Here is a 27912-nt window from a genome sequence, read left to right on the forward strand (position 1 = left end):
CTCATTAGCCTGGAGTCTTCAAAGGGTGATAAATCCTATTTCAGAAGTCACCCTAGGCAGAAGCAAATGAAAATCCCTCTGGTGAACATCATCTCCAATTCTTTAGGAGTCCCACAGAATATGATCAAACAAACATGTTGAAATCATCGATAATTAAGCACACAAGGAAATAAGCCACCAGGAGTGAGGGCTCAGGAGAAACAACTAAAAACAGATCACACACTTCCACCAAGATTTCAGATGTTAGATTTATCAGATACAGAATATCAACAACTGTGTATGAAATATCTAAAGAAAAGAAAGATATATAAAAAAAAAAAAAAGATCAAGAAACAATAAGCTACCAAAAAGGATCTGGCTGACATGAAAAATAATCAAATTGAGCTTGTAGAAATAAATGTTGAAAGTAAAAATTCAATGAACAGGTTAAACAGCAGATTAGACACACCTAGAGAAAATATTTGCAAACCACATATCTGACAAAAGATCGGTACCTAGAATGCATAAAGAACTTTTAAAACTCAACAGTAAAAAAAAAAAAAAAAAATCCAATTAGAAAATGGTTAAAAGGTATGAAGAAATATTTCATTAAAAAGAATATACAAATAGCAAATAAACAGATGAAAAGATGTCCAATATTACTAGCCATTAGGGGAATGCTAATTAAAACTACAATCAGATACCACTACACACCTATCAGAACGGCTAAAATAAAAAATAGTGAGAACACCAAATACTGGCAAGAATGTGGAGAAACTGGATCCCTCACACACTGCTGGCAGGAATGTACAACAGTACAGCCACTCTGTAAAACAGTTTGGCAGCTTCTTTAAAAACTAAACATGCAATTATCATATAATCCAACAATCACAGTCCTGGGCATTTATCCCAGAGAAATGAAAACATATGTCCACACAAAAACCTGTACGCAGATGTTCATAGCAGTTTTATTCATAATAGCCAACAGCTGGAAACAACCTAAATGTCCTTCAGTAGGTGAGAGGTTAAACAAACTGCTGTAGATGAAGACCATTGAATACTACTCAGCAATAAAAAGAAAGAAATGATTGATATGCACAACAGTGTGTACCGATCTCAAGGATATTATGTTGAGTGGAAAAAAAAAAGCCAATCTCCAAATATCACGTACTATCTGACTCCATTTGTTTAACATTCTTGAAACGATAAAATTAGAAGGACAGAGAACAGATCAGTGGTTGCCCGGTGCAGGATGGATGGGGGTGGGTGTGACCATAAAGGGGAAGCACAAGGGAGATGGTCGTGGTGATGGAATGATGGAATAGTTCTGTATCTTGGTTGTGGTGGTCATTATACAAATCTACACCTGTGATCAAATGACACAGAGCTCTGCACACACATTGTACCAACGTCTATTTGCTGGTTTTGATATCGTACTATAGATACCGCATTACGAAATGTAACCATTGGGGGAAACGGGTTAAAGGGTACCTGGGGCTTCTCTGTACTATTTTGCAACTAACTTCACATGACTCTATCATTACTTCTAAATAAAAAGTTTTTAAAAAAGGAGATAATTAGTAACCTGGGTTAAGATACTGATTAACTTGAGACTTTGCCAAGTATGCATGGTACAACTTTGAGACTCATGAAAGGAGCTGAAATTGAATATCTAACTTCCAGAGCAGTAAACCAAACCAAACCCACTCCCGTTGAGTCGGTTCTGACTGAGAGCAACCCCATAGGGTTTCCAAGGCTGTAAATTTCTACGGAAGCAGACTGCCGCATCTGTCTGCCTCAGAGCCGCTGGTGGTTTCGAACTGCCGACCTTTCCATTAGCAGTCAGTCACTTTAACCACTGTGCCACCAGGGCTCCAGAGCAGTACAGGGAATTTTTTAAAAAAAGAAAAATGGAATGAGCATTGTCCCCTCAAGGACTGAATTTGTTCAGTCTTTCCCCAAGGAACAAAGGCCACCTAAAGTAACTTTCCAGTGAAAGGCATTTATCTCCCAGGTTCCCTCTAGACAGAGCAATGGGAAAAACCCCAAGCCCAGGGAGGGTCACCCAAGGCATCACCCGGAGGGTCACAGGGCCTACCTAAGGGTCCACCTTTACATATACAGTCCTCTTCCCACTTTCACACTATACCCAGCCAGCTCCTGTTCTAAGCAAGGCAAACAATGACCATCAAATTTTGATATGCCTATGAATTTGGACTTAAAACAAGTCAAATTCATTAAAAAAAAAAAACCTGGTGTGAATGACTACAGTAGCAAAATGGAACAAACCACAAGCCCCTTCCAATGCCCACCCCCCGGCCCCCGCCACCCTGAAATGCAAGTATGAGCCCCTGCAAATCCTTTGCTGAGCTGAGGTGGGGACCTAGCAGACTTCACACCCATTTGAAGCCCGGAAATACCGTAGTCACTATGTTTAGGTGCCCCGCACAGGTGTCCCCAGCTGCCAAAACATTCAGACTCACAGGGCCCATATCCCTGGTGCACGCATGTCATTCAAGCATCAGAGGGCTAACAGACATGTGCTTGACCTCCCAGGACCCCTCCTTTCAGCCCTGGCACCCCAGCCCCTGCAGTGCTTGGGAGGCAAGAGTTAAGGTCCAGGAAATGGGACTCTGTACCCTCGCCTCCACGGATGGATGAACACCGCCCAAGCCTGGGCTCAGGGAGGAGGCCTTGGGGCTAAGCCCAGGGTGGTCTGCCTCTGGCTTTTCATTACTGCTCCCCACAGGCCTGTCCCTCCCAGGATGCAGGCCTGCCGCTTCATTAAGCCTAACCAAGGGCAAGGACAGCTCCTCTGACTGCGCTGTTATCTTTAACAGCTCTGTCTGGAACTCAATTAATGCCGACCAGCTCCTCCGCAGAGCAGAGTGCTCCAGCCTGGCCGCCTCACACACCCACACTGAGCCCAGAATGACTGCACCCAGGGGGATGACCTCGGACGGGTGCCCACAAGAATGCCTGGGATCTGAAAGAGTGGGGGCTGGTCACAGGAACTTCTACACTGGCTCCCTCTCCCCACCCCGCCTCCCTGCCTCTCTTCCTCTCCACAGACCTTCGGCCTAGTCTGGGGAGGTCCTGAATGGTGTGGACGCAACTCTGAGGACATTCTGGGTTAGTGAGCAAGAATTGTTCCACAGCGAAACGTGCCGTGGGAAACAGGTGGCTGGACACTGAGCAATCACTTTCGCATCACCTGGAGAGTTCATCAGCAGGAGGAAGTAGAGCCCGCGTGAAACGACCCCATACCCCTGTGTCTGTCCCCCGGCCTCCTTGCTCCATCCCCATCGGGCTGCCATTTGTCTAGTCTGACCCACCCTGGACATGCATCCTATGTGTACTTAATTCATGAGAATCCCACCACGCGTTCTCAGGCCAAAAAAGAAAGAGTAGTTCAAATTTAAATATTGTAATTAAAAACACTAAAGTTCCATTTTAAGAGACTACTGGAGCCATGGTGGTGCAGTGGTCAGGAGCTCGGCTATTAACCAAAAGATCGGCAGATGGAATCTACCAGCCATTCCTTGGAAACCCTACCGGGCAATTCTACCCTGTCCTAGAGAGTCGCTGTGAGTCAGAATCGACTCCACGGCGATAGGTTTGGTTTTGGGGGAGAGTGATGGGGAGTTCTTGCTTAATAAGAAAAGAGTTTGTTTAGGGTGATGAAAAAGCTTTGGAAGTAGACAGTGGGTGAAGGTTGCACAGCACTCTGAATGCAACGAATGCCACTGAATTGCTCACTCAAAAATGGCAACTTTTATGTTATACATATTTTACAACAATATTTTTAATTGTATTTTGCACACCAGCTCTTTACTAGACACTGTGGTAAGTACACAGTGGGGTTAGGACAGACGGACGCCCCCTAAGGAGGGGTGGGGGACGCGCCCCCAGGAGGTGAGGCTTGCCTGGCTGGCTGACGGGCAAGTCTGCCGAGTGAAGAAGATGGGGAGGAACACCAGGCAGAGGGAACAGCATGGGCAAAGGCAGAGCGGTGTGCCGAGCTTCCCAGAGGGCCTTGTACCCTCCCAGCTGGTCTCAGCCTCCAGGCTGCCACCCTGCATCACCATGGCAACCACCAACTTCATCCCATCCCTCCCAGCCTCAAGCACCTTCCATGGTGACCCTCATATCAGATCTAACTAGTCAATCAATCAGATGTCTCTATTAGCCCCTTCCCCTTCCCCTTCCCTCCCTCACTACTGCCCCTACACAACCCCTTGCACCAGCTGAGCTTCGTTCTCTGACATCTGGGAAGCCATCTGCCATCCCCCCCCAACCCCGCTGTCTCGTGCTCCTGTCCCCAGGCAGAAAAGTCCCCGTTGCCCTTCATGTGAGAGGGCTGGCGCTCATGACCGCCCTCCAAACAGGCACAGATGGAGAGATGTTTGCTCCTAGGTGTACCCAGGAGTGGGCTCAGGGACTACCCACAGACCTGGAGGCCATCAAGGTCTTTCCCAACTGAGACGTCTACCCCTCTGAAGCCAGGATATTAGCAACGCGAGTCACCCCCAAAGACATGAGAATCAGCTGCTCCTGGGGCCACAGAGCTGGTCCTGCCCATGGTCGCACTGCAAGCTCCCGTATCCTGAACAAGCTTCCTCAGGCTCCATCCCCTCCCAGTGACCATCCTGGCTCCCAAACCCCAGAGACCAACTCTCTGCCTGAAAATCTCCCCAAGGACCCTGGGAGTAGGTTTCACTTCTCAGGCCCGTCCCATAGGCAGGAAGAGGAAGCTCAGAGGGGTTTCGAGGCCTCACAGTCAATACACAGCAGGGCTGACACTCCAACCCAGGACTCAAGCTCGTCCCTGATACCACACTGCCTCCCAGAAAGCTCCCCTCAGAGGCCAGCCTGGAAGGTCTCTCAAGTGCCCTGGCCTCTCTCTCAGCCTCCCCCAGGCCCCAAGAGCCACCCTTTATGGGCATTGTTTCTGCCTTCAATACTCAGCACTCCAAATGTCCCTGTCTGAAGTAGGCTATCATCAGTGCCGAGACCAAAAATCTCACTGCCCATAGGGTGAGGGGCTTTCTGCTTGGGCCCCACACCAGGCTTCACCCCAGGCTCCATTGCTGGTTCCAACCTTTCCAACTGACTGTGTCCTTGGCTCTACCCATTTCTATCAGGTCAGAGTCCCAGCATTCCGTTGCTGTATTTGGGAACTTGCCTGGAGCAGCCACAGCCATATGGCCCTATCCCACTCTGGGCCCCCATCCTGCTCTTGGCCCTGTGGGGAAGTGGGCGGTGCATCTTGAATCGTAAGCACATTCACAAATGGAAGCAGGTTCACAGATTCTTTCTGAGGGAGAGACCAGCAGCAAGAGCCCAGCGCTGCCAGAAACCTGGAGAGCTGAGGAGGGAGGAGCTTTGCTGGGGTGGGGGTGGAGGCTGCTATCTTGGGACACAGATTTTGAAGGAAGAAAGCACAGAAACCCTGACTACTTCTCAATGAGTCGCAGCAGAAGCAGGAGATCCTATTGCCACAGTGATTGTATTTTTGGTTCCTGTGTTTGTGTTTTGCAGCTTATTTTCAGCCTCAATGCTAATATTTCATTAGAGAGGGACTCCGCCCCCTCCACACACATATACACTGAAGTTTAGAGCGGGGAGGGGGGACTTTAAAAGAATCCCAGCTGCGTTCTTCAGCGTGATTGTAGTCCATCTTAAGGTCTTATTCTGTAGGACGGTATCTCCATTTTAACCATGTAACTCAGTGAGGGAGTCAGATTTTATATATGAATATTCAGCCAACATACAAGGCTTAGATACATGAACTAGGCAAAGTAGGACAAAGTGAGTTCTGACATTTCTGCTAACCAGTAACCAGCTGCTGTCCAGTAGATTCTGACTCGCGGCAACTCCATGTGTGTCAGAGCAGAACTGCTCTATAAGGTTTTCAGTGGCTGATATTTCAGAAGTAGATCACCAGGCCTTTCTTCCTGGGCTCCTCTGGGTGGACTCGAACCTCCAGCCTTTCAGTTAGCAGCCAAGTGCATTAACTATTTGCATCACTCGGGGACTCTGACATTTCTATTGTTCCTTACTAAATCCCATCCTGCCAGCTGGTTTTCCTTCCCTCAAATGTCAGGCTCTGTCCCTCAGCATGTGACACTTAGGGGATCTCACCAGTGAATGTTCCTCGAATGTCCAAGGAGTGCAGTGTGGGCGCAGGATCAGTGGCCATGGCTAACCATGTCCTTGTAGGCTCAAGTTTAAATGAACCATATGAACCCCAAGGGAAGACCTACTGGAAGCATTTAGCCTCTCTCAGTCTACCCTGTATCTCTCTGTCTGTCTCTCTCCCTTCTCCTCCATCTCTGTCGCTCACTCGCCCTCTCTCTCCACACCCATATGTATGTGTGCCCACGTACACACACACACACATTCCCAGAAGCCTTTCCTGAGACAGGTCTGAAGGACGGAGAAGTCCCAGCAGCATGAGGTCATTGGCCCCACTGTCAGCCTTCTCAGTGCTTCCCAAAAGCTTGTTGCCCTTGGGCAGACAATCCCCTACTTTCCACAGAACCCTCCAGGGTGCAAGCCATTAGGCCTCAGCTGGGTCCTATCCTCAGCCTCCTCCTACTGCCAGTATCCCAACCCAGACAGGCAGAGTCCTAGCTTGCTGAGAAGGAAACAGCATGGCCCAGTTCTGCCACTGAGGCACCGTGTGCTCTTAAGGTCACTGCCACCGTCTAGGATTCTGTTTCTTCGTCTGTAAGTGAAGAGGTTGGCTCACAGGATGCTGGAGGCCCCACCTTTATCTCCAGCTCTAACCTCTTCTCACTGTAACCATCTCACACTAACAACTGATAAAGCCTCAAAGCTGCACAGCAACTTTTCCCTGAGATCTGCACTAACTCAATGATTCCAACATCCCTAAGCTTTTGGAACAATAAAATTTCCCCCCAAAATTGTGGGCCTGACACAGTGTTACCAAGCTTTTATTTTACCAAGAAAAGACATTAAAACTATTTTTTTAAACCTACCATCTACTATTATATTGAATTCATACAAAAAAAAAAAAAAAACAACACTGTATTGGTTAACTATTGCTTTTTTTATTTCTTATTTTTTAACTCTGAGACTTAATAGCTTAAAATAACAACCATTTATTTATACAAGATTCTGCAATTTGGGCTTTTCTTGCCTGGGGTCACCCAGGCAGTTAAAGTCATCAGGAGTCTCAGTTGGGCTAGATGGTCCGAGACAGCCTCACTCATGTCTGGTGCTTGCCTGAAACTGTCAGTTGGAAAGCCTCAGTTCTCCTGTGTGTGGTCTCTCCAACAGGATAGCCCGGATTTTCTACACAGTAGTGTAACAAGCAGGGAGGTCCCAATGCACAAGCCTCTGCTTGTATCATGTTTGCTGATGTTCTATTGGCCAAAACAAGTTACATGGCCAAGCCTGGATGAGGTAGGAGAAGACTACATAAGGGTGTGGATACCTGGAGACAGGGTCCCTGGGTGGCACAAATGCTTAAGTGCTTGACTACTAACCAAAAAGTTGGCAACTTGAACCCACTCAGAGATGCATCAGAAGAAACGCCCACCCAGCAATTTGCTTCCAAAGTTCACAGCCTGGAAAATCCTATGGAGCTGAACATTTTTTTAATTGTAATTTAAATGAAGGTTTACAGAGCAAACCAGTTTCTCATCAAACAGTTAGTACACATATTGTTTATGGCATTGGTTAACAACCCCAGGACATGTCAACACTCTCTCTTCTCAACCTTGGGTTTCCTATCACCAGCTTTCCTGTCCCCTCCTGCCTTCTAGTCCTTGCCCCTGGGCTGGTGTGCCCTTTTGTCTCATTTTGTTTTATGGGCCTGTCTAATCTTTGGCTGAATGGTGAACTTCAGGAGTGACCTCATTACTGAGCTGAAAGGGAGTCTGGGGGCCATACTTTCAGGGTTTTCTCCAGTCTCTGCCAGGCAAGTAACTCCGGTCTTTTTTTGTGAGTTAGAATTTTGTTGTACATTTTTCTCCAGTCCTTGTCCAGGACCCTCTATTGTGATCCATGTTAGAGCAGTCAGTGGTGGTAGCGGGGCACCGTTTAGTTGTGCTGGACTCAGTCTGGTGGAGGCCGTGGTAGATGTGGTCCATTAGTCCTTTGGAGTAATCTTTCCCTTGTATCTTTAGTTTTCTCCATTTTCCCTTGCTCCCGAAGGGATGAGACCAGTGAGTATTCTAGATGGCCATTCACTGGCTTTTAAGACACCAGATGCTACACACCAAAGTAGAAGAAGAACATTTTCTTTATAAACTAAGTTATAAAGCTGAACATCTTAATAAAAGATTCCATAGAGGAATCCTGATTTTAAAAAAGGGGGAAAACGCAGAAAAGAATTCAAATTCTCATGGACTCTAGACTTTCTGGAGCCATGGACGGTGGGTGAATCCCTGAAACCATTGCCCTGAGATAATCTTTAAACCTTAAACCAAAATATCCCCTCAAAGTCATCTTAAAATTGAACAATAGTTTACCTTAACTAGTAAAAAAGGTCTGCCTTGAAAGGTCATGGACGCTCCATAAACACATCCAAACTCCCTGAGGGATTGAATTACTGAGATGGGGGCTGTGGGGACCATGGCCTCAGGGAACATCCAGCTCAATTGGCATAACAGTTTATAAAGAAAATGTTCTACATTCTACTTTGACGAGTAGAGTAGCGTCTGGTGTCTTAAAAGCCTGTGGGCAGCCATCTGAGATACTCCACTGGTCTCACCTCCCTCAGGAGCAAAGGAGAATGTTGAAAACTAAAGACACAAGGGAAAGATTAGTCCAAGGGACTGATGGACCACAACTACCATGGCCTCCACCAGACTGAGTCCAGTACAACTAGATGCCGCCCAGCTACCACAACCAACTGCTCTGACAGGGATCACAAAAGAGGGTCCCAGACAGAGCTGGAGAAAAATGTACAACAAAATTCCAACTCACAAAAAAAGACCAGAAATCTATCTGGCATTATCTTAAACAGTTAGAAATAGAACTACCATACAACCCAGAAATCCCACTCCTCGGAATATACCCTAGAGAAATAAGAGCCTTCACACAAACAGATATATGCACACCCATGTTTATTGCAGCACTGTTTACAATAGCAAAAAGCTGGAAGCAACCAAGGTGTCCATCAACGGATGAATGGTTAAATAAATTGTGGTATATTCACACAATGGAATACTATGCATCGATAAAGAACAGTGACGAATCTGTGAAACATTTCATAACATGGAGGAACCTGGAAGGCATTATGCTGAGCGAAATTAGTCAGAGGCAAAAGGACAAATATTGTATAAGACCACTATTATAAGATGTTGAGAAATAGTATAAACTGAGAAGAACACATACTTTTGTGGTTACGAGGAGGGGAGGGAGGGAGAGGGTTTTTTACTGATTAGTTAGTAGATAAGAACTACTTTAGGTGAAGGGAAGGACAATACTCAATACACGGAAGGTCAGCTCAAATGGACTGGACCAAAAGCAAAGAAGTTTCCGGGATAAACTGAATGCTTCAAAGGTCAGCGAAGCAAGGCGGGGGGGGTGGTGGTTTGGGGACTATGGCTTAAGGGGACTTCTAAGTCAATTGGCAAAATAATACTATTATGAAAACATTCTGCATCCTACTTTGAAATGTGGCATCTGGGTCTTAAATGCTAACAAGTGTCCATCTAAGATGCATCAATTGGTCTCAACCCACCTGGATCAAAGGAGAATGAAGAACACCAAGGTCACACGACAACTATGAGCCCAAGAGACAGAAAGGGCCACATGAACCAGAGACTTACATCATCCTGAGACCAGAAGAACTAGATGGTGTCCGGCCACAACTGATGACTGCCCTGACAGGGAGCACAACAGAGAACCCCTGAGGGAGCAGGAGATCAGTGGGATGCAGACCCCAAATTCTCATAAAAAGACCAGACTTAATGGTCCAACTAAGACTAGAGGAATCCCGGCGGTCATGATCCCCAAACCTTCTGTTGGCCCAGGACAGGAACCATTCCCGAAGACAACTCATCAGACATGGAAGAGACTGGACAATGGGTTGGAGAGAGATGTTGATGAAGAGTGAGCTACTTGTATCAGGTGGACACTTGAGACCGTGTTGGCATCTCCTGTCTGGAGGGGAGATGGGAGGGTAGAGAGGGTTAGAAACTGGCAAAATTGTTACGAAAGGAGAGACCGGAAGGGCTGACTCATTAGGGGGAGAGTAAGTGGGAGTATGGAGTAAGGTGTATATAAGCTTACACGTGACAGACTGACTTGATCTGTAAACGTTCACTTAAAGCTCAATAAAAATTATTAAAAAAAAAAAAAAGACCAGACTTACTGGCCTGACAGAGACTGGAGAAACCCTGAGAGTATGGCCCCTAAATACCCTTTCAGCTCAGTAATGAAGTCACTCCTGAGGTTCACCCTTCAGCCAAAGATTAGACAGGCCCATAAAACAAAACGAGACTAAAGGGGCGCACCAGCCCAGGGGCAAGGACTGGAAGGCAGGAGCGGACAGGAAAGCTGGTAATGGGGAACCCAAGGTCGAGAAGGGTGAGTATTGACATGTTGTAGAGTTGTTAACCAATGTCATAAAACAATACGTGTACTCACTGTTTAATAAGAAGCTCATTTGTTCAGTAAACCTTCATCTAAAGTACAATTAAAAAAAAAGAAAAAAAGGTCTGCCTTGAACATTAGGCTCTTTTAAGAACTATCTATCTAGGATCAAATCGACAACAGAAACTTGAAAGATTAGATAGGAAGCTTAGGGGGCTATGAGTCTGTGTTACTGTGGGAGAAACAACTCAGAAGAGGAGGGTGAGAATGGTTATACAACTTGAAGAATGTAATCAATGTCACTAAATTGTACAGGTAGAAACTGATGAATTGGTACATGTTTTGCTGTGTATATTCTTAACAACAACAAAATAAACAAAAGTTAGAAGAAAAAAAAAACCTATGGAGCACAGTTCTACTCTGCAACTCAATGGGGTGACCATGAGTTGGAATTGACTCGACAGCAACTGGTTTGGTTTGGTTTTGGTTTATATACAGCCTAAGGGAGGCTGGAAAGGCCTGGTGATCTAATTCCAAAAATCAGCCAATGAAAACCCTATGGATCACAATGGTCTGATCCGCAACACATCATGGGGCTGGTGCAGGACAGGGCAGTGCTTCATGGGGTTGCCAAGGTTCAGAGGCTGACTCAACAGCAGCTAACAACAACAGCATTAACGTAACAATCTACACAAGGGAGTAACATCAGAAATTCTTTTTTTTTAAGGAGTAAATTTAGCTTCATGAAAACCAACTACACCATTATTCGTGTGACTTCCTCACAGACTCATACGAGTCAGAATCGACTCAAGGGCACTGGGTTTGGTTTTGGTTTGGCTTCCTCACAGACCAGTGGAGGTCTCATTTATCAGGGACCAGTACTAGTCCAGAGGCTGGCCTTTGGGAAACACGGTGTTATCTGCTCGTTCCTTCCAGTCGAGGCAGAAGTGGCCTCAGAATCCTCCTCAACATGGCACTCCAGATAGCTTCTTGCTAGTCAGTCAGAGATGGCGCATAAAATTCAAGTCTATTTGCTATCGCTTACCTAAGGGCTAACGATCCCTGGTGGCGCAATGGGTAAGCGCTCAGCTGCTAACTAAAAGGTCGGCAGTTCAAACCCACCAGTAGCTCTGCAAGAGAAAAGGCCTGGCAATCTGCTCCCATAAAGATTACAGCCTAGAAACCTTGTGGGGCGGTTCTACTCTGTCCTATAAGGTCGGTATGATTTGGAATTGCCTCGACAGCACACAACAACAACCTAAGGGTTTTACCCTCAGCGCAGGGGTTATATTTTAAAAGAGGACAGCTGAAGAAGTAATGGTTAACCCAAAGGAACGTGGCACCAAATCAAGTCTGCATAAGCAGAGGACTCCTTAATGGTGCAGCCCCAGGCACTGTGCCTAGGGCCGGGTATAGGGACCTTTCCCATGTCCTCAAACCACACTCACCAGGGCCCACTGTAAAGGCCTCGTGTGGGCCAGGCAACCAGCCCCTGGGCCAAAGGGTCTCACACGCCTGCACCGGTGGCCATCTGGCAAGTAGGGCCCAGCCCCCTCACCATGGACCACACACCTCACTGGCCCTGACTCCCTGGGTACTTCAACAAATGTGGGCTTGATTTTAGCCCTTCAATTCAAGCAGGCATAGTCAGCCACCACCTTGCAGCACCATGCCAGGGCACCGAAGACAGGCAACCACCAAGGTCAATGCAGGGGATATACACAAAGGTAGAAGAGCAGGGCTGTGCCTGGAGTTCACCAGTAAGGAGTTTTCTACTCACAGCAATTTGATTTGGTGCCTAAGTCCTCTGGAAAAAAAAAAAAAATTTTTTTTTTCAAGTCCTCTGAGTTAAGCATTATTTCTTCAAACGCACATTAAAAAAAAATCTAATTCCGCAGGGAGGGACAAGTCTTTAACTTATGGATGGCAAAGAGGTTTCCATGTGTGTGCCTTTGAAGACTGATTGGGAGTGGCTGGCTGCATGCTGTGTTGCAAAGGACTCTGAGGCACCTCTGGGCTCAGGAGGAAAGCGTGTAGAGGAACTCAGCAGACCTGGTTCTCATCCTGACTTTGCAATGGGTTTGGGAGCAGTCTCTTCCCCTCCCTGACCTCAGTTTGCCCATCTGTAAAATGAGAGGGTAGGCCCAGCCCAGATATTTGACGACTGGGTTCCTACTTGGCTGAAAATGCCACTCACAGCTCTATTTCCAGACAACAACTTTTATCTCAACTTTGGGAACATGACTCTTGACATTTATGCTCTAGATAGTTTCCTATTCTAACTGGCAGAGATGGCCTCCCAAGGACAATGAGAAAAGGAAAAGAAAGGAAGGAAGTGACCAGAGGAATTTAGTCTTTAGCCTGAGGAAACTGTGGAGACAAAGATAGACCAGTCTGAGGCCTTAGATATGGCAGGCTTGAGCTAAAACACATACATCATCTGTGTCCCAAAAGGGGCCCAGGACTCTGGGTATAGGAACTCATGTGTGTGGCCTCCAGCCCAGCTGAGCCATCAGATGGCTACAGTCACATCACTGCCCCCAGGTAGCCCAGCAAAAGAGCCGCCCATCTGAGACCTGCCCAGAGAATCATGAGCAAATAAAATAGTTGTTTTAAGCTACTAAATTTTGGTATGGTTCATTAACATAGCAGTAGCAAACATAATGTGATGTTTTGTAGACATTTCACTAATCCTTTCATAATTTAATCGTTTTCACCTCTTCGGAGGCCAATAACCCTTTTATTCAGGTCTGGTCTCAGTGACTCCATGGGTCTCCGAGAAGGTGCTAAGCCAGCCCTGAAAGTGGCAACATCTCCAAGAACCCTACTGGCTTGATTAAAAATCAAGGGCTGGCCAACAACCCAAGCCCCAGGAAGGTATCACATGGCAAATGCAAGAAGAAACTTTTTATTTTCTTCTTTTAATTTACAAAACACCAAAGAGGAACTATTTCTAACTCTCAAATAGCTCCTGAGGGAGACAGAAGGCTCTCTAGAACTCCTACATCTAGGCAAAAGCCCAAAGACATCCATATTCAAGTCCCCAGAACCGTGACTATGTTACTTTACATGCCAAAAGAGACTTTACAGATGTGATCAAATCATTACCTAGAGATGGGAAGATGATCCTGGATTATCTGGGGTGGACACAATATAATCACAAAGGTCCTCTTCAGAGGGAAGCAGGAGGGTCAGAGTCACAGAGGAGATCTGACAATGAAAGAAGCAGCTGGACTGATGTATTTGAAGCTGAAGGAAGGGGCCATGAGCAAAAGAATGCATGTGTCCTCCACAAGCTGCAACAGGCAAGAAACGTACTCTCCCCTAAAGCCTCCAGGAGGAACGCAGCTCTGCTGGCCTCTTTGGCTTTAGCTCCTAAGACCCATTTTGAGCTTCTGAACTTCTGAACTGTCAGATAATAAATTCATGCTGTTTTAGCCACTAGGTTTGTGGTCATTTGTTATAGCAGCAGTAGGAAACGAATACACTGGATAATTCTCCTGCCTACAGAAGTACAATATGCAGACTGTTACTCATAATAAGAACAACAGCTAGTAATAATCAAAAACCAAATCAGTTGCCACCAAGTCAATTCCAAATCATGGCAACCCTGTGTGTTACAAACCGGAATTGCCCCGTAGGGCTTTCCTGGAATCCTTATGGACGCAGATCACCAGGGCTTTCTCCCCCAGTGCTGCTGGGTGGGTTCAAACCACCAAACTTTTGGTTAGTTGCCAAGAGCAAACCATTTATGCCACCCAGAGATACTGTTTATTCAGTGTCTACTTTGTGCCTGGCCCTGTTCCAAGCACTTTGCTCATATGATCTCATTCGATCCCCACAAAAATCACATGAAGCAGACACTCTTACAAGCCATGCTTGGCAGATGAGAAAACGGAGCCTGGAAGAGGTTATGTAACTGACCTAGATCACACAGAGGGTAGGTGACACTGCCTGGATTTGAACTCAGGCTGGCTGGTTCCAGATCCAACACTTAACTGCTCCACCTCCCGAATAAAATGCACAATGATAATAATAAAACGACTGGCATTTATTGAGCACCCGTCTGTACCATGCCCACGTTACGCACTTTACATATATTCTCTTACTTCTCACAGCATCCCAATGGTGTTGTTGTTGTTAGTTGCCATTGAGTCAGTTCCAACTCATGATGACCCCACGTGTATCAGTGTAGATCTGTACAAAGGGCTTTCAAAGCTATGACCTTTTGGAAGCAGATCCCCAAGCCTGTTTTCTGAGGTATCTTTGGGTAAGTTCGAACTGCCAACCTTCTCGTTAGCAGCCAAGCACTTAACCATCTGTGCCACCCGGGTAGGATTATCAATCACCCTTGTTTACAGAGGAAGAAATGAGGCTCAGCAATGTTAAACCCACATGTGTCTGAGCCCAAAGCCTGGGCTTAACCACATACCTTACTGCCTCCTTGTCCCACTTGAGGCCCGGATGGCTGAGAAGTAGACGAAGTTAAAAAGGGTAACCAGATCACTCATCTTTCATACTAGGATACTTAGAAAGTGAAAGGTACCACCATTAACAGTTCACTGGAACAGAGGCATAAACCGGAACTGTCCCAGCAAACCAGGACACACTAAAGATGAGGGGCTAAAACCAAGGCCCACTCTCTGCAGCTCAGGGATCCCCGGAAGGGGCGCAGAGGAGCAGCCCAGCCCCACTGCCATCTGCAGCTGCCGTGGTTCACGGTCTACAGTCCACGGGCCAGGCTGGACAAGGAGGGCTGGTCCTGGCAGAGCTCAGAGCAGTGTCTGCAAAGCTGCAGATCTGAGGTCTCAGTACAGTGGGGCAGAGCCTGCCTGACGGGGGGAGGGCAAGGAAGGGGGGTCCATCTGAAGGCAGAGTCCTATAGTGTCTGAGCTCTATGGCCTCCAGCTCTGCACACAGTCCAGCAATGCAAAGAGGCTTTGAACCCCAGAGCTGCCTCAGGCAGGAAACTCAGCAGGGGACTCGGAGTCTTGGCAAGTGAGAGCCAAACAGGACCAACAACCAGCCTGACAAACCCAAGGGTTCTGGGCCTGCCAGACAGGAAGCTTTGCGGCCTGAGGGTCAGGCTGGGTTCTGCCCCTTCCTGGCTATCAGGCCAGCCCTTTTCCCTCCGAACTTCCTGGATGAAAACCAGTCATTGATAACTGCCTCCACAGGAGTTACAATCATAAATGATAATAACAGACAACAGCAAGCATTTACCGTAGGCGGGCAGTAAACTCTGCACTTAGCATGGGTTATAGGAGTAAATGAAGTCTGCTCTGAGATGGGTACTATGATTGTTCCCACTTTACAGATGAGAAAACTGAGGTAGGGGTCAGGTGAGTAACTTGCCCAGAATTCCATGACTGGTAAGTGGTGAAGCAAGCTAATAGGCCCTGTAAAATCCTGCCAGAACAGTCTTTCTTCCCCGTCAGGTGTCCCCAAAGCAGCACCTCTGGTGCAGGAACCTTCAGAGAGAAGGCCCTATTCCCCTCTGGGGGCTTAGGTGACCATGGTTGTACATAGACAAAGTAGCCACATATTACACCAGAATAAGGCTCATTGGAGTGCTTTACAAATATACATCCCTGGGCCCATTTCCCTGGAGGGTCTAATTCAGTAAGCCTGGGAACCAGAATTATAACAAGCCCTCTGTCTTAGTTATTCAGTGCTGCTATAACAGAAACACCACAAGTAGATGGCTTTAACAAAGAGAAATTTATTCTCTCAAACTTTAGAAGGCTAGAAGTCCAAATTCAGGGTGCTAGCTCCAGGTGAAGGCTTTCTTTCTCTGTCATCAATCTTCCCTGGTCAAGGAGCTTCTTAGCACAGTGACCCCAGTCCAAAGAATGTGCTATTCTTCTGGCTCTTGTTTCTTGGTGGTATGAGGTCCTCATGTCTCTCTGCTTCCTTCTCTCCTTTCTATCTCAAAAGAGATTGGCTTAAGACACAATCCAATCTTATAGATAGGGTCCTGCCTCATTAACATAACTGCCACTAACCCCTCCTTAATGACATCACAGAGGCAGGATTTACAACACAAAGGAAAATCATATGAGATGACAAAATGGTGGACAATCACACAACACTGGGAACCATGGTCTAGCCAAGTTGACACACATTTCTGGGGGACACAATGCAATCCATAACACCCCCTCCCACGGTGATTCCTAAAGTCATTCTCTTCCTGTTCAAGACCCTTTCAAACCTGATTCCATCAAAGGGAAAGTCTCATTCTTAACTCCCTCTGTTATATACTGAATGGTGTCCACCAAAATACATATTAGAATCACAACCCCTGTTCTTGTGGGTATAAGCCCTTGGGAATAGGGTTTTCCTTGTTACATTAATGAGGCCATAGCAGTGTAGGGTGCATCCTAAACCTAATCATTGCTGAGATGCATAAGAAGAGCAGATTAGACACAGAAGGAAGCCCAAAAGGGGGAAGACAGATGCCACATAAAGATCACCAAGGAACCGAGATACACTGGGGCTACAGAAACTGAGAGAAAAGGCCCTTCTCCCATAGCTGAGACAGAGAGAGCCTTTCCCTAGAGCTGGTACCCTGAAATCAGCCTTCTAGCCACTGAACTGTGAGAAAAAAAAATCTGTTCTTTAAAGCCACACATTTATGGTGTTTCTCTTACAGCAGCACTAGGTAACTAAGACACCTCTAAAAATTGCAATTCTCCGTTTGTGCCAAGTGCAGCCTCAGCACAAAGCCCTCTGCAGGCAACAGATCTACCTAGAGAGCAATGACCTCGTTGGGCTTCCAAGCCTTTATGCTGTGGGTACCTTCTGTTGAAGGTCAGTGACACTGGTTTTCAATTTAGGGAACTGAAATAAACAGTCCCCTTAAAGTGAGTACATTTAAAAAACGGTGAATTAATTTTAAAAATAACAAGTCATGGTTTGGGCAATCCATAGACATGGTGGGATCAGGAAGCTGAACTTCAAGGGGCTGAAGTTTGGGAAACATTCCCTGAGGATAAGATCGCCTGTGTCTGACAGCCCTCAGCTCTGTTCTGACATCTCTCCTTAAAAGCCGAGTCACTCTGGGGAAATGAATTTACCCCCCTGAGCCTCAGTTTCCTTTTGAGTAAAATCACCCACTTCTTGGGGTGTTCGTGAATATTAAATGAGATGATACAGGTGAAGAATTTAGCCTACTGCCTTGCAAAGAACTGATGCTTAAGGAAAATTTGCTGACTCAAGGCTGCCCAGCACCAAGTAGAGACGAACCCCTCCCTGCACGTGCTGAGAATCCCAATCTGAAACCCAGATGTATAGTAATTCACTGGTTCTCAAACTTGACTGTTCACTGGAATTGTTGTTGTTGTTAGGTCAAGTTGGTTTCAACTCATAGCGACCCTATGTACAACAGAACAGAACACTGCCCGGTCCTGCGCCACCCTCACAATCGTTATGCTTGAGCCCACTGTTGCAGCCACTGTGTCAATCCATCTCATTGAGGGTCTTCCTCTTTTCCGCTGACCCTCTACTCTACCAAGCATGATGTCCTTCTCCAGGGACTGGTCCCTCCTGATGTAATCCCTCCTAATAACATGCTGAAGTATGTGAGGTGAAGTCTTGCCATCCTTGCTTCTACATTCACTGGAATTGGGGAGTTCAAAAGCCTGATTCCTGGTCCCACCCCAGAGGTTCTGATATAATTGGCCTGGAGTGAGGCCTGGGCATTGGGACTTTTCAAAGCTCTCATTATAATGGACAGCGAGGATTGAGAACCACTGTAGTAACTAACCCGAGAGAAACATCCAGTGACAGATGGTGTATCTCCAGACACTACCTCCTCCCAGCCCCCCAGAACCAGCTCTCCAGCTGCCGTCATTCTTGTTTCCTTCAGTGGAAGCTGCAGAGATGGGGGGACGGCGTGAGAAGGACTGATCTCATGTTTGCCAGAAAATTCTGAGGGTCTTGCTTCAGAGAGTGGAGTGACTGAAGATCCCAAGGAATCAGGACCTGAAAATTTTCCTCACATAGCCCCATGTCTAAGAAAAATCAGAGCAGAATCAGCCCCCTTCCTAAAGCCTCCAAAGAAAGCAGATCAGCTTGACCCAGGACCACATCATACAAGGAAACAGCAATCCCAGTGGGCACCAGGGTGGTGGAGGCAGGAAGGCCACTCTCTTTTCTTACTGGCTACGTGATCAATAAAGTACAAAACCACGTCCTGCCCACCATTATTTCCACGGTCCTCCACAACAGACCTGGGGCAGGTGGAGTTTGTATGCATCATGCGCCCCCTTCACGGATAAGGGAGGGAAAGTTCAGCCAGAGTTCACACCAGTCTTTGGGCTCCAAAGCCACTCTGCTTCTCTGCCCACCGAGCCTGTTACTGCGCATGGCAGAGGAGAGCAGGACTGCATGTCGTCTGCAATAGAAGGAATGCAGCAAGGATTTGCCGAGCCCACTTGGGGGGTGGTTCATTTCTGAGCACTGCCTGAGCCTCCTTATCCACTTCCATGTTTCACCCTGCTCTTGGCGATGCCCGGGCCCGGGGTGCCATGGGTGGGCAGTGCTCACCCCCTGCCACGTGCTCCCCATTCATTAAAAGCCCCTGATTCCTCCCTGCCACCCTAATTATGTGCAGCGCTAATAAAGCCGCTTTCTCCCTTAGCAAAGAGGCTTATTTATGAGATGAGAGAGCATTTCGCCCCCACAAGATTGAGTTGTCACTCACAGCCTTGTTGCAATCAAAGCAGCATCTCTTCACGGACTGTCCCAGCCCTGTCCTCCGCCCCCTCTCTCCCCCAGCTTCAGCCCACTCCTGAGCATCCTCCTTTCTAGAAGAGGCACTGGGGAGGGGGCAGGATGCAGATGCCATTCCCCACTGCAGTGTTCCCTCATGTCTTACTCACTGATAGTCAATCAACACACAGTAGGACATTTATTGAGCACCTACTATGTGTCCTTACTAACCTGTTGCCACCTAGTCGATTCCGACTCATAGCAACCATACAGGACAGAGTAAAACTGCCCCATAAGGCTTCCAAAGCTGTAATCTTTATGGAAGCAGACTGCCACATCTTTCTCCTTGGAGCAGCTGGTGGATTCGAACCACCGACCTTTCGGTTAGTAGCCAAGTACTTAACCACTGTACCACCAGGGCTCTGTTGTGCCCTTACTAGGAATATGGAACTGTGTGGGGAGGCAAAGCATTGAGGGAAAGACCACAAGCTTTTAGGCTCTGTGCCTGGCTCATATCCCAGCTCCAGCCTTCATTGGCTGAGTGATGTGGGAAAAGTTAGTGAATTTCTCAAAGGCCTCATTGCCTCATTTAAAATGGGGTTAATCATAATGTCTATCCCATAGAGGTGTTGGAAGCATAAATGGATACAGACATACAAAACTGGCATATCGAGTCACTCAATAATTAGTTGGGATTACCCATGGTTAAGTACCCAAGATTGGGAGCACAGGTGGGAATCCTATCGAGATGGGTGAGTCAAGGAAGGCTTCCTGAGGATGTCTGAACTGAGTTTTGAAGGATGAGCAGGAGTTTGCTAGACAAAGGGAGGAAAGTTCCAGGCAGGAAGAACTGCTTATGTGGAAAGCCAAGAAGAGATCACCGGGCTCTGGGAGACACAAGACACTGTGTGGGGAGCATGCAGGGACCACCATGTCAGGGGACACAGCTGCGGAGGTATATGTTGGCACAGGCAGTGAGACCCCGCAGCCAGAGTCCTAACCAGTAATACCCAGAGCCTCATCCCCACCCTGACTACTTTGAGGGGGCCACAATCAGCACCCTTCTGCTCCCATTTGTAATTCAGTGATCATGGGAAGTGGGGCAGCCGCACATTCTCTATGTCACGCAGTCATTCTCTCAGGCACTCAACACAATTCCCTGAGGGACTATGACATGCCAGGCATGTGCTAGGAGGAACTGTACAGCCCAACCACCTGCCCCCAACCCTAGGTTCTAACCCTCACTCAGCCCCTTTCCAGCCGTGCGAACCTGGGTCCAACAGCTTTCTCCTCAGTGAAATGGGTTAACAATGCTCCCCTCACAAAGATGCTCATTCAACAACGAATGGGCTCAGGGTTACATGAGATAATCCAATACTCCCAGCATAAATCAAGTCCTCAACAAATGTCAGTGTTCAAGATTTTTTCTTTTACTATGATTAGTTGCTAGGGGGAAACCCTGGTGGCGTAGTGGTTAAGTGCTAATGCTGCTAACCAAAAGGTCGGCAGTTTGAATCCACCAGGTGCTCCTTGGAAACTCTGTGGGGCAGTTCTACTCTGTCCTATAGGGTCGCTATAGGGTCAACTTGACACAATGGGTTTGGCTTATTTTTGGTTAGTTGCTAGGATAACAAGAATCCCATTTCCAAACCCCAGTGCAACGCCTCCAGAGGCACCCCCAACCCAGGTGAAAACCCCTGCCCAATGTTCTTCTCTTCAGCCCCTCAAAGGGAGAATATTACTTCAGTTTCCACTCCTATGCTTAGCCCTGAAGTGGTCACCATCAGCACTGGGCCGGCCTGAACCACCCTGTAGTCCCCCTAAAGCCCATTCATCTCATCCTTCACTGGGCTCCATGCGTCAACCAACTCAGGTCAGAGGAGGAGGGAGGGGTTGGAAGTCACCTCAGTTCCTGTTGTCCAACCCACCAGGGATTAAACGGTCGACTTGTGACCTGGCCCTTCCGATTTTGTAGATTAACTGATTAATTTAAACTTTCTATCAAGAAAATTTGCAAACATATACAAAATAAACATAACAGCATAATGAACAGCCACGTATCTATTGCTCAGCTTCAACAACTCTGAACACCGCCATTCTGGTTTCCTCAGCACCTCCACCCACCCCCCACCCAACCCCCGCTTGATTTGTCCTGGGAGACTTTGTGGCCAGCCTCTCCAGCACACTCCACCACCCGTAACTCCCTCTTCTCACAAATCTCAACACAGTGTGATGCCTGTGGTTAGCATTATTTTCTCATTTTTTTGCCTGAAGATGTTGTTATTGTTGCCGTTAAGTGCCATCAACTCAGTTCCGACTCACAGCGACCCTATGCACAACAGAATGAAACACTGTCCGGCCCTGCACCGTCCTCACAATCATTGTTATACTTGAGCCCACTGTTGCTGCCACTGCGTCAAGCCATCTCATTGAGGGTCTTCCTCTTTTTCGCTGGCCCTCTACTCTACCAAGCACGATGTCTTTCTCCAGGGACTGGTCCCTCTTGATAACATGTGCAAAGTATGTGAGATGAAGTCTTGCCATCCTTGCTTCTAATAAGCATTCTGGCTGTACTTCTCCCAAGACAGATTTGTTTGTTCTTCTGACAGTCCACGGTACGTTCAATATTCTTCATCAACACCACAACTCAAAGGCATGGACTCTTCTGTGGTCCTTCCTATTCACTGTCCAACTTTCACGTGCATCTGAGGTGATTGAAAACACCATGGCTTCAGTCAGGTGCACCTTAGTTCTTAAAGTGGCATCTTTACTTTTTAACACTTTAAAGGGGTCTATTGCAGTAGATTTGCCCAATGCAATGCACCTGCTGCTTCCACGGGCATTGATTGTGGATCCAAGTAAAATGAAATCCTTAACAACTTCATTGTTTTCTCTGTTTATCGTGATGTTGCTCATTGGTTCAGTTGCGAGGATTTTTGTTTTATGTTGAGGTGTAATCCATACTGAAGGCTGTGGTCTTTACCTTCACTAGGAAGTACTTCAAGTCCTCTTCAGTTTTGGCAAACAAGGTTGTGTCATCTGCATATTGCAGGTCGTTAATGAGTCTTCCTCCAATCCTGATGCTGCATTCTTCTTCTTCATATAGTCCAGCCTGAAGAGTATCCTTGAAATAATCCCCTGAAGGGCATCCATTTTTATTCCTGGCAACAGGGGACCTTGGTGGTTCAGTGGTAGAATCTCACCTTCTATGCAGGAGACCCAGGTTTGATTCCTGGCCAGAGCACCTCAGCGCAGCCACCATGTGTCTGTCAGTGTAGCCTTCTGTGTTGCTATGATGCTCAACAGGTTTCAGCAGAGCTTCCAGACTCAGACAGACTAGGAAGAAAGGCCTAGCAATCTACTTCTGAAAAAAATCAGTCAATGAAAATACTGTGGATCACAACAGTACAATCCCATTGTGCACTGTGCATGGGGTCAACATGGGTCGGAGGCAACTGGACCGAGGCTAACAACAGTACAACAATAGGATAACCACTGGCCACACCCACAAGTGCTACACAGGATGGTGGTGAAGGCAGGAGCCCTGGAACCAGACCGCCTGAGTCCAAATCAACACTTCCTAGAGGCATGACCTTGGAGAGGTCATTCAACCTCCATGAGCCACAGTATAGATTAGCCACCGAGTAAATGAGGAATGTTGTTAACAGGTTGGCTGTGAAAAAACACGTTTGGTGCTCAGTACACAATACATAATGAGGAAACCTTAGAAATAGATGTGTAAGATGGTGGGTGAGAAGGCTCTGCTCCCCATTTTACAGATGAAGGAGTGGGAGCCCAGAGAGGTGGGGTGAGTTGCCAGGGACGCCTGCTCTTCAGAGTGAGAACTCAGACCCCAGGGCGCTCTGTGTCCAAGCCCATGTGCCTGGAATTCTCTCAGGCTGCCTTGGACTGCGGATGGAGAGGAGGAACCGCTCTAGCACAGACGCAGGCAAGCAATGGCAGACGGCCCAGCACACCAACATGTGTTCCCCCATTCTGAGTCTCTCTCCCAGCCCTGAGGAGAGACAACCACGCAGAGCCTCAGTATGTGCGTGTGTGTGTGCATGTGCGTGTGCGCGGGGTGTGTGCAGGGTGGGGTGCTGAGTTCTATTTTACAAAACAAAAAAGGGGTTAAGGGGTACGCATCCCCGCTCACTCTTTCAGTTTGACAAATCTTAAGGCAATCTCCCATTTGATCCAGCCACCCACTATCTATCCCAGCATGAGAGGCAAGAAACTGGTTCACTAACTCTCAAGCTTTAGCAACTTGGATGCCCCTCCCCATCATCCAAACGATTTTTCAACCTAAAGGAAAAAGGTGAAAGAACCGAGTCAATCCAGTTGCTGAGTGATGTTCAGACAAAGGCAGGCAGCCCCTTGCCCGCATTGGCCAGCTGGGGAAGGGCAAGGCTGAGGGGAAGATTCGCGGTGCGCGTTCCAGCTCTCCACCGCCCCTCCCAGGAGTGAGCCCTGGCAGGACTCCCCACCCCCCGCCCCACTCCCCCACCACTGCAGTGCTCTGTGGGGAGGCCCCTCCCAGATCCGCAGGAACAATGGGCTGGGGAGGGGGCAGGTGCGGCTCGGAGCGCAGCAGAGGGCTGGGGGCTCGGCCACAGACAGCCGGACCCGGAGAGCAACGCGACCGCGGCTGCGCTGCTACCGGACTCGGTTTCCCCGCAGAGCCGAGCGCTGCTGGCCTGGCTGGATTTTCCTTAAGTCCGGGCATTTTAATTTCATCTTTGCTAGGTGGTGTGCCTGTCGCTCCCGGAAAGCCGCAGGGCCGCGCTCCCCTCTGGAGGCTGCTCCCGCCGAGGGCCAGCAGGTCAGGGACGCGCGGCACCGCCGTGCGCCCAACTTTTTCCTCGTGGGACCCGCAGAAAGACCAGAATCTCGACATCCCCGCCAGCCCGTCCCCTCCGCAGGCGAAGCCTTGATTTACAACCCTGGCTGCCGAGGTGCGCTTCCTCCTCCTCCCTTCCTCCGGGTCCTCTCCGGCTTCTCCCCACGGTCCGAGCTCTAACCACGCTCCCCAAATAACGCGGCCCCTGTACATTTGCAAACTGCGAGCAACGGTCCACTGAGCAGGGAACGGACATTGCAGTCGCCGCCGTTTCGCCACTCCCCAGCCCAGAGCATCCCTGGGGTCGGGCGGGGAGGGAGTGGTGAGCTGCAGTGTCGCCCGGAGCTGCAGCCTCCACCCCCGACGCATGCCTCTGGGTCAGGGTGGGGCGAGGGGACAGGTCCAAATCTCCGCTCCCCCAGGCTCCCACCCCCGCCTCGCTGAGTCACGGAAAAGAACCGCTAGGGATAACGGGGCCACCCTGCGGCCAGGCCGTCACCCGGCCAGCGCGGGCGCCCCAGCACAGCGCGCGGGGGATGGACTTGGGGGGTAGATTTCACCCCGGCTCGCAGCCAGTTCCTCAGGAGGCGCCACCCCGCGGCGGGGACAGCCAGGGTGCACGGGCCGGGACTGCGGTTCCCGCCGCAGTGTCCGCAACTGGGCCGGGAGCGCAGCACGTGACCGGTCGGCTCCCGGTCCCGCCCGCGAGGGCAGCGTGCGGCAGGGAGCCCCTTTCCCACGGCTGCGGGGGTGCAGGGAACGGGACTGCGCGCCGTGTCCCTCTCCTTCACTCCGCTCCGCAGCCGCGGGACCCGCGCCCTGCGCTCACCTCGCGGCCCCGCGTCGCCACCGCCCGCCTCCTTGTCCGACATGGTCGCGAGTCCCGGCCCGCGAGAGGAGCCCCGGCGCAGCGCCCGTGTCGGTGTCCGAGTCCCAGTCCGCGTCCTCCGCGGCGCTCGGGCCGGATCTGAGCCGCGGGGCAGCGGGAGTACCGCTCTGACGCCGCCGCTCCGCAGCCCCGGCTCCTCCCGGCTCCTCCCCGGGCTCCTCCCGGACCCGCCCCGCGCCCCGCCCCTCCGAGGCCAGCCCCCTTCCCCCGGCCTGGGGACCGAGCGCTCTCCTGTGCGGCCGCTGCGTGGTGGCGCGGCCCAGGCTTCCCCGCTGGCCCGGGGGCCAGACGCGGCCGCGCGCAAGGGAGGCGCAGCTCGGCCCCAGCGCCTGCTCTTTGGGAGGCACCGAGTGTCATGGCCTGAAACCTTTCGGCAAGCGCGCACACCCTACTCTCCCGAGGAGCCTCTCCGGTCTCCACTATTTTATTTCTTCCCTTTCCTTCCCCGCGCGGGCCCCAGAGAAAATGGCCAAGGGCGGGCGCAAAGGCGAGTCCGTGGAGCCCGGCTCGACCAGGAGCCAGGCTGCAGACCCAGACCAGGAGGGCTGCGCGAGGCCCAGCCCGGGCACCGCCGCAGGCGTCCGCCCCCAGGCCGCCTGCGGGGTTCCATGGCAACTCGGATCCCAGGGAGGCGCTTGCCTCGGAGGCTGCGTCGCGCCTTCCATATATGGGCTCCCGCCCGGGCCCTCGTTACAAGTCTGAGAATAACGACATTAATAATGTAGGGCTTTGGCGGTGAGTGATTCATCCGCCCTGTCCTCGGGCTCTGCCACACACGCGCCAGAGCCTGGGCAGGCGGCTCCTGGTCCGCTGTGTCCCTCACCTCATCTTGGCAATGAGGGCGGTGGTAAGAATGTAATGACCATTGCTGGGTCCTTCCCGTTTTCCTACGCTAGGTGCTTAAGTGCCTTATCTCATTTCCTCATTCTTTATACAGCTCTAAGAGGTGGGGACTGGTGGGCCACATTTTACAGAAAAGGAAACAGGCTTAGAGGGTTTAAGAAATGATCCTACTGCCATGGACAATTAGGTGAGTGGCCAAGCTGAGATCCCCACCCAGGTCGTAACCATCAGCTACCCTTCACTCTCTGAGATGGGTTTATCTCCCAGAGGATGCCTAGGGGAGGGGGTGGGCAGAGGGCAGCTGGAGAGCCCAGAGACCTGGCTCTGCTCAGGAGGTGGTAGGGTGGTGAGTTAAAAGGAAGAACCTTGCTCTCTGACTGCCTGCGTTAAAAACCTGAACTCCACGGTGCCTCTGTGTGAGACCACAGGCAAGTTACTTAACCTCCCTGAGCCTCCATATCCTCATCTGTGAAATGGGCATAACAGGGAGACCCCCACTTCAAAAGACTGGGGAGGATTACATGAGACGATGCATGTAACATGCTTAGCTTGGGGTCTGGCACACAGTAAGCAGTCCAAAAAGCATTCACTATTATTAAGTCACAGGCATCTTTTTAACAGTGGACATGGCCATTGCTCAAGGCTGTGGACAGTGGAATGACACATGAGGACACTCCTAGAGGGGAACAGTGTGTTCCCAAAGAGCACCATCTCCCCACCTAAGCTGTTTGCTTGCTGACCTGGCACCCCACCATTTCAGGGGGAGACCTGAGAGATGGGTTCCCAGTGAGGGACCTGGAAGTCAGGAGCTTTTGGCCCCCAAACACAGGCAGGAGGAAGGATTGAGGCTGTTGTCTCAGGTGACAGCCTGGCTGAGCAGGCCGAGGGCAGAGAGGGGAAGGGCCAGTTCCTGACCCCTCATGGAGCCCAAAGCTGCCCTCCTGGCTCTGCTCATATATCGCTATTGAGGGAAGCTGGCTGGGCTGAGGCTACATGGGTTGGGACATGAGAGGACAGGACAGTCATGGGCACTCTGTCACTGAGCACCAGCATCACATGGAAACACATCTGGGTAGTGACACCAGAAAGAGCTTTCTATTAAACATGGTTCCACTGAACTACCTCGTGCTCAAAACCATGTGGGTCCTCCTCCATCTACAGGAAAACATTCTAACTCATTAGCATGACATTCAACGCCTGTGATAACAGAGTGAGCCCCAGCCTTCCTCATCTGTAGCCTCTCTCCCAAGCAGCCTCCCCTCCACCCAGGCCTCCTCTGCCATGTTACAGCTGCTTCTGTCGCCCTATTTGGCATCCCCTTCACTTCCCTCAGAAACTCTGGTGGCGTAGTGGTTAAGTGCTACGGCTGCAAACCAAAGAGTCAGCAGTTCAAATCCGCCAGGGGCTCCTTGGATAACTCTATGGGGCAGTTCTACTCTGTCCTGTAGGGTGGCTATGAGTCAGAATCGACTCAACAGCACTGGGTTTGGTTTTTTTTTGTTTTCACTTCCCTCCTCTACATGCCCACATCTGGGCATTCTTCAGGGACCCAATCCCAGTCGCCGACCCAGAAGCCCCCTCCCAGGCTCTATACCCGCACACGCCACTCTTCGTTTTTCTCCTCCCTTTACACGCTTTGCTGCCCAGGCAGCTCAGCACTCCTGGAGGGGTCTCTGTCTCCCTGCTGGATGCCAACCTCCACACCCAAGGCTGGGGCTTGCTCCAGAGCTCCACAGCTCCTGGAAGTCTCCCCAGGGCGCCTCCCAGGCCGCTCACACTCAACCAAAGCCCAGCTCATCCTCTCTTGCTCTCCCTCCTGGGTGCCAGATCTCAGTCAAGGCAGCAGCACCCCCTAGTCGCCAAGCTGCACTCCTGGGCATCTGCTTTCACTCATCCCTCTGTGTCCATCCAAGTTGCCCGTTCTACCTCCAAAATCTCCCCTCCATCCGCACCACCCATATCCTGGCCAGACTACCATCTTACTCACTGCCTGCTTGTCTCTAACAGCCTCCTCCTGTCCTACCCCTCAGTCCTTTCTTTGCAAATTCGTTTGTCCCTGCCCACTTCTCCCGTTCCA

The 27912-nt window shown here is 49.6% G+C and overlaps 1 protein-coding gene across 2 annotated transcripts in view; it reads right to left on the reverse strand.

Moving 5' to 3' along the window:
- Nucleotides 1–27912, reverse strand: part of HSPA12A (heat shock protein family A (Hsp70) member 12A) — a 182931-nt gene that overhangs the window by 57518 nt on the left and 97501 nt on the right. The window contains exon 1 of one of the 2 annotated variants that reach the window (XM_049854652.1): nt 24933–25140. The exons of the other annotated variant lie outside the window; for it this stretch is intronic. Within the exon in view, the coding sequence (XP_049710609.1) occupies nt 24933–24975 (43 nt within the window). The 5' untranslated portion in view covers nt 24976–25140. Of the gene's footprint in view, nt 1–24932; nt 25141–27912 lie in introns of those variants that run through there. 2 annotated transcript variants of the gene reach the window in all.

The sequence above is a fragment of the Elephas maximus genome, chromosome 16 (genome assembly GCF_024166365.1).
Source record: "Elephas maximus indicus isolate mEleMax1 chromosome 16, mEleMax1 primary haplotype, whole genome shotgun sequence".
Taxonomy (NCBI): Eukaryota; Metazoa; Chordata; class Mammalia; order Proboscidea; family Elephantidae; genus Elephas; species Elephas maximus.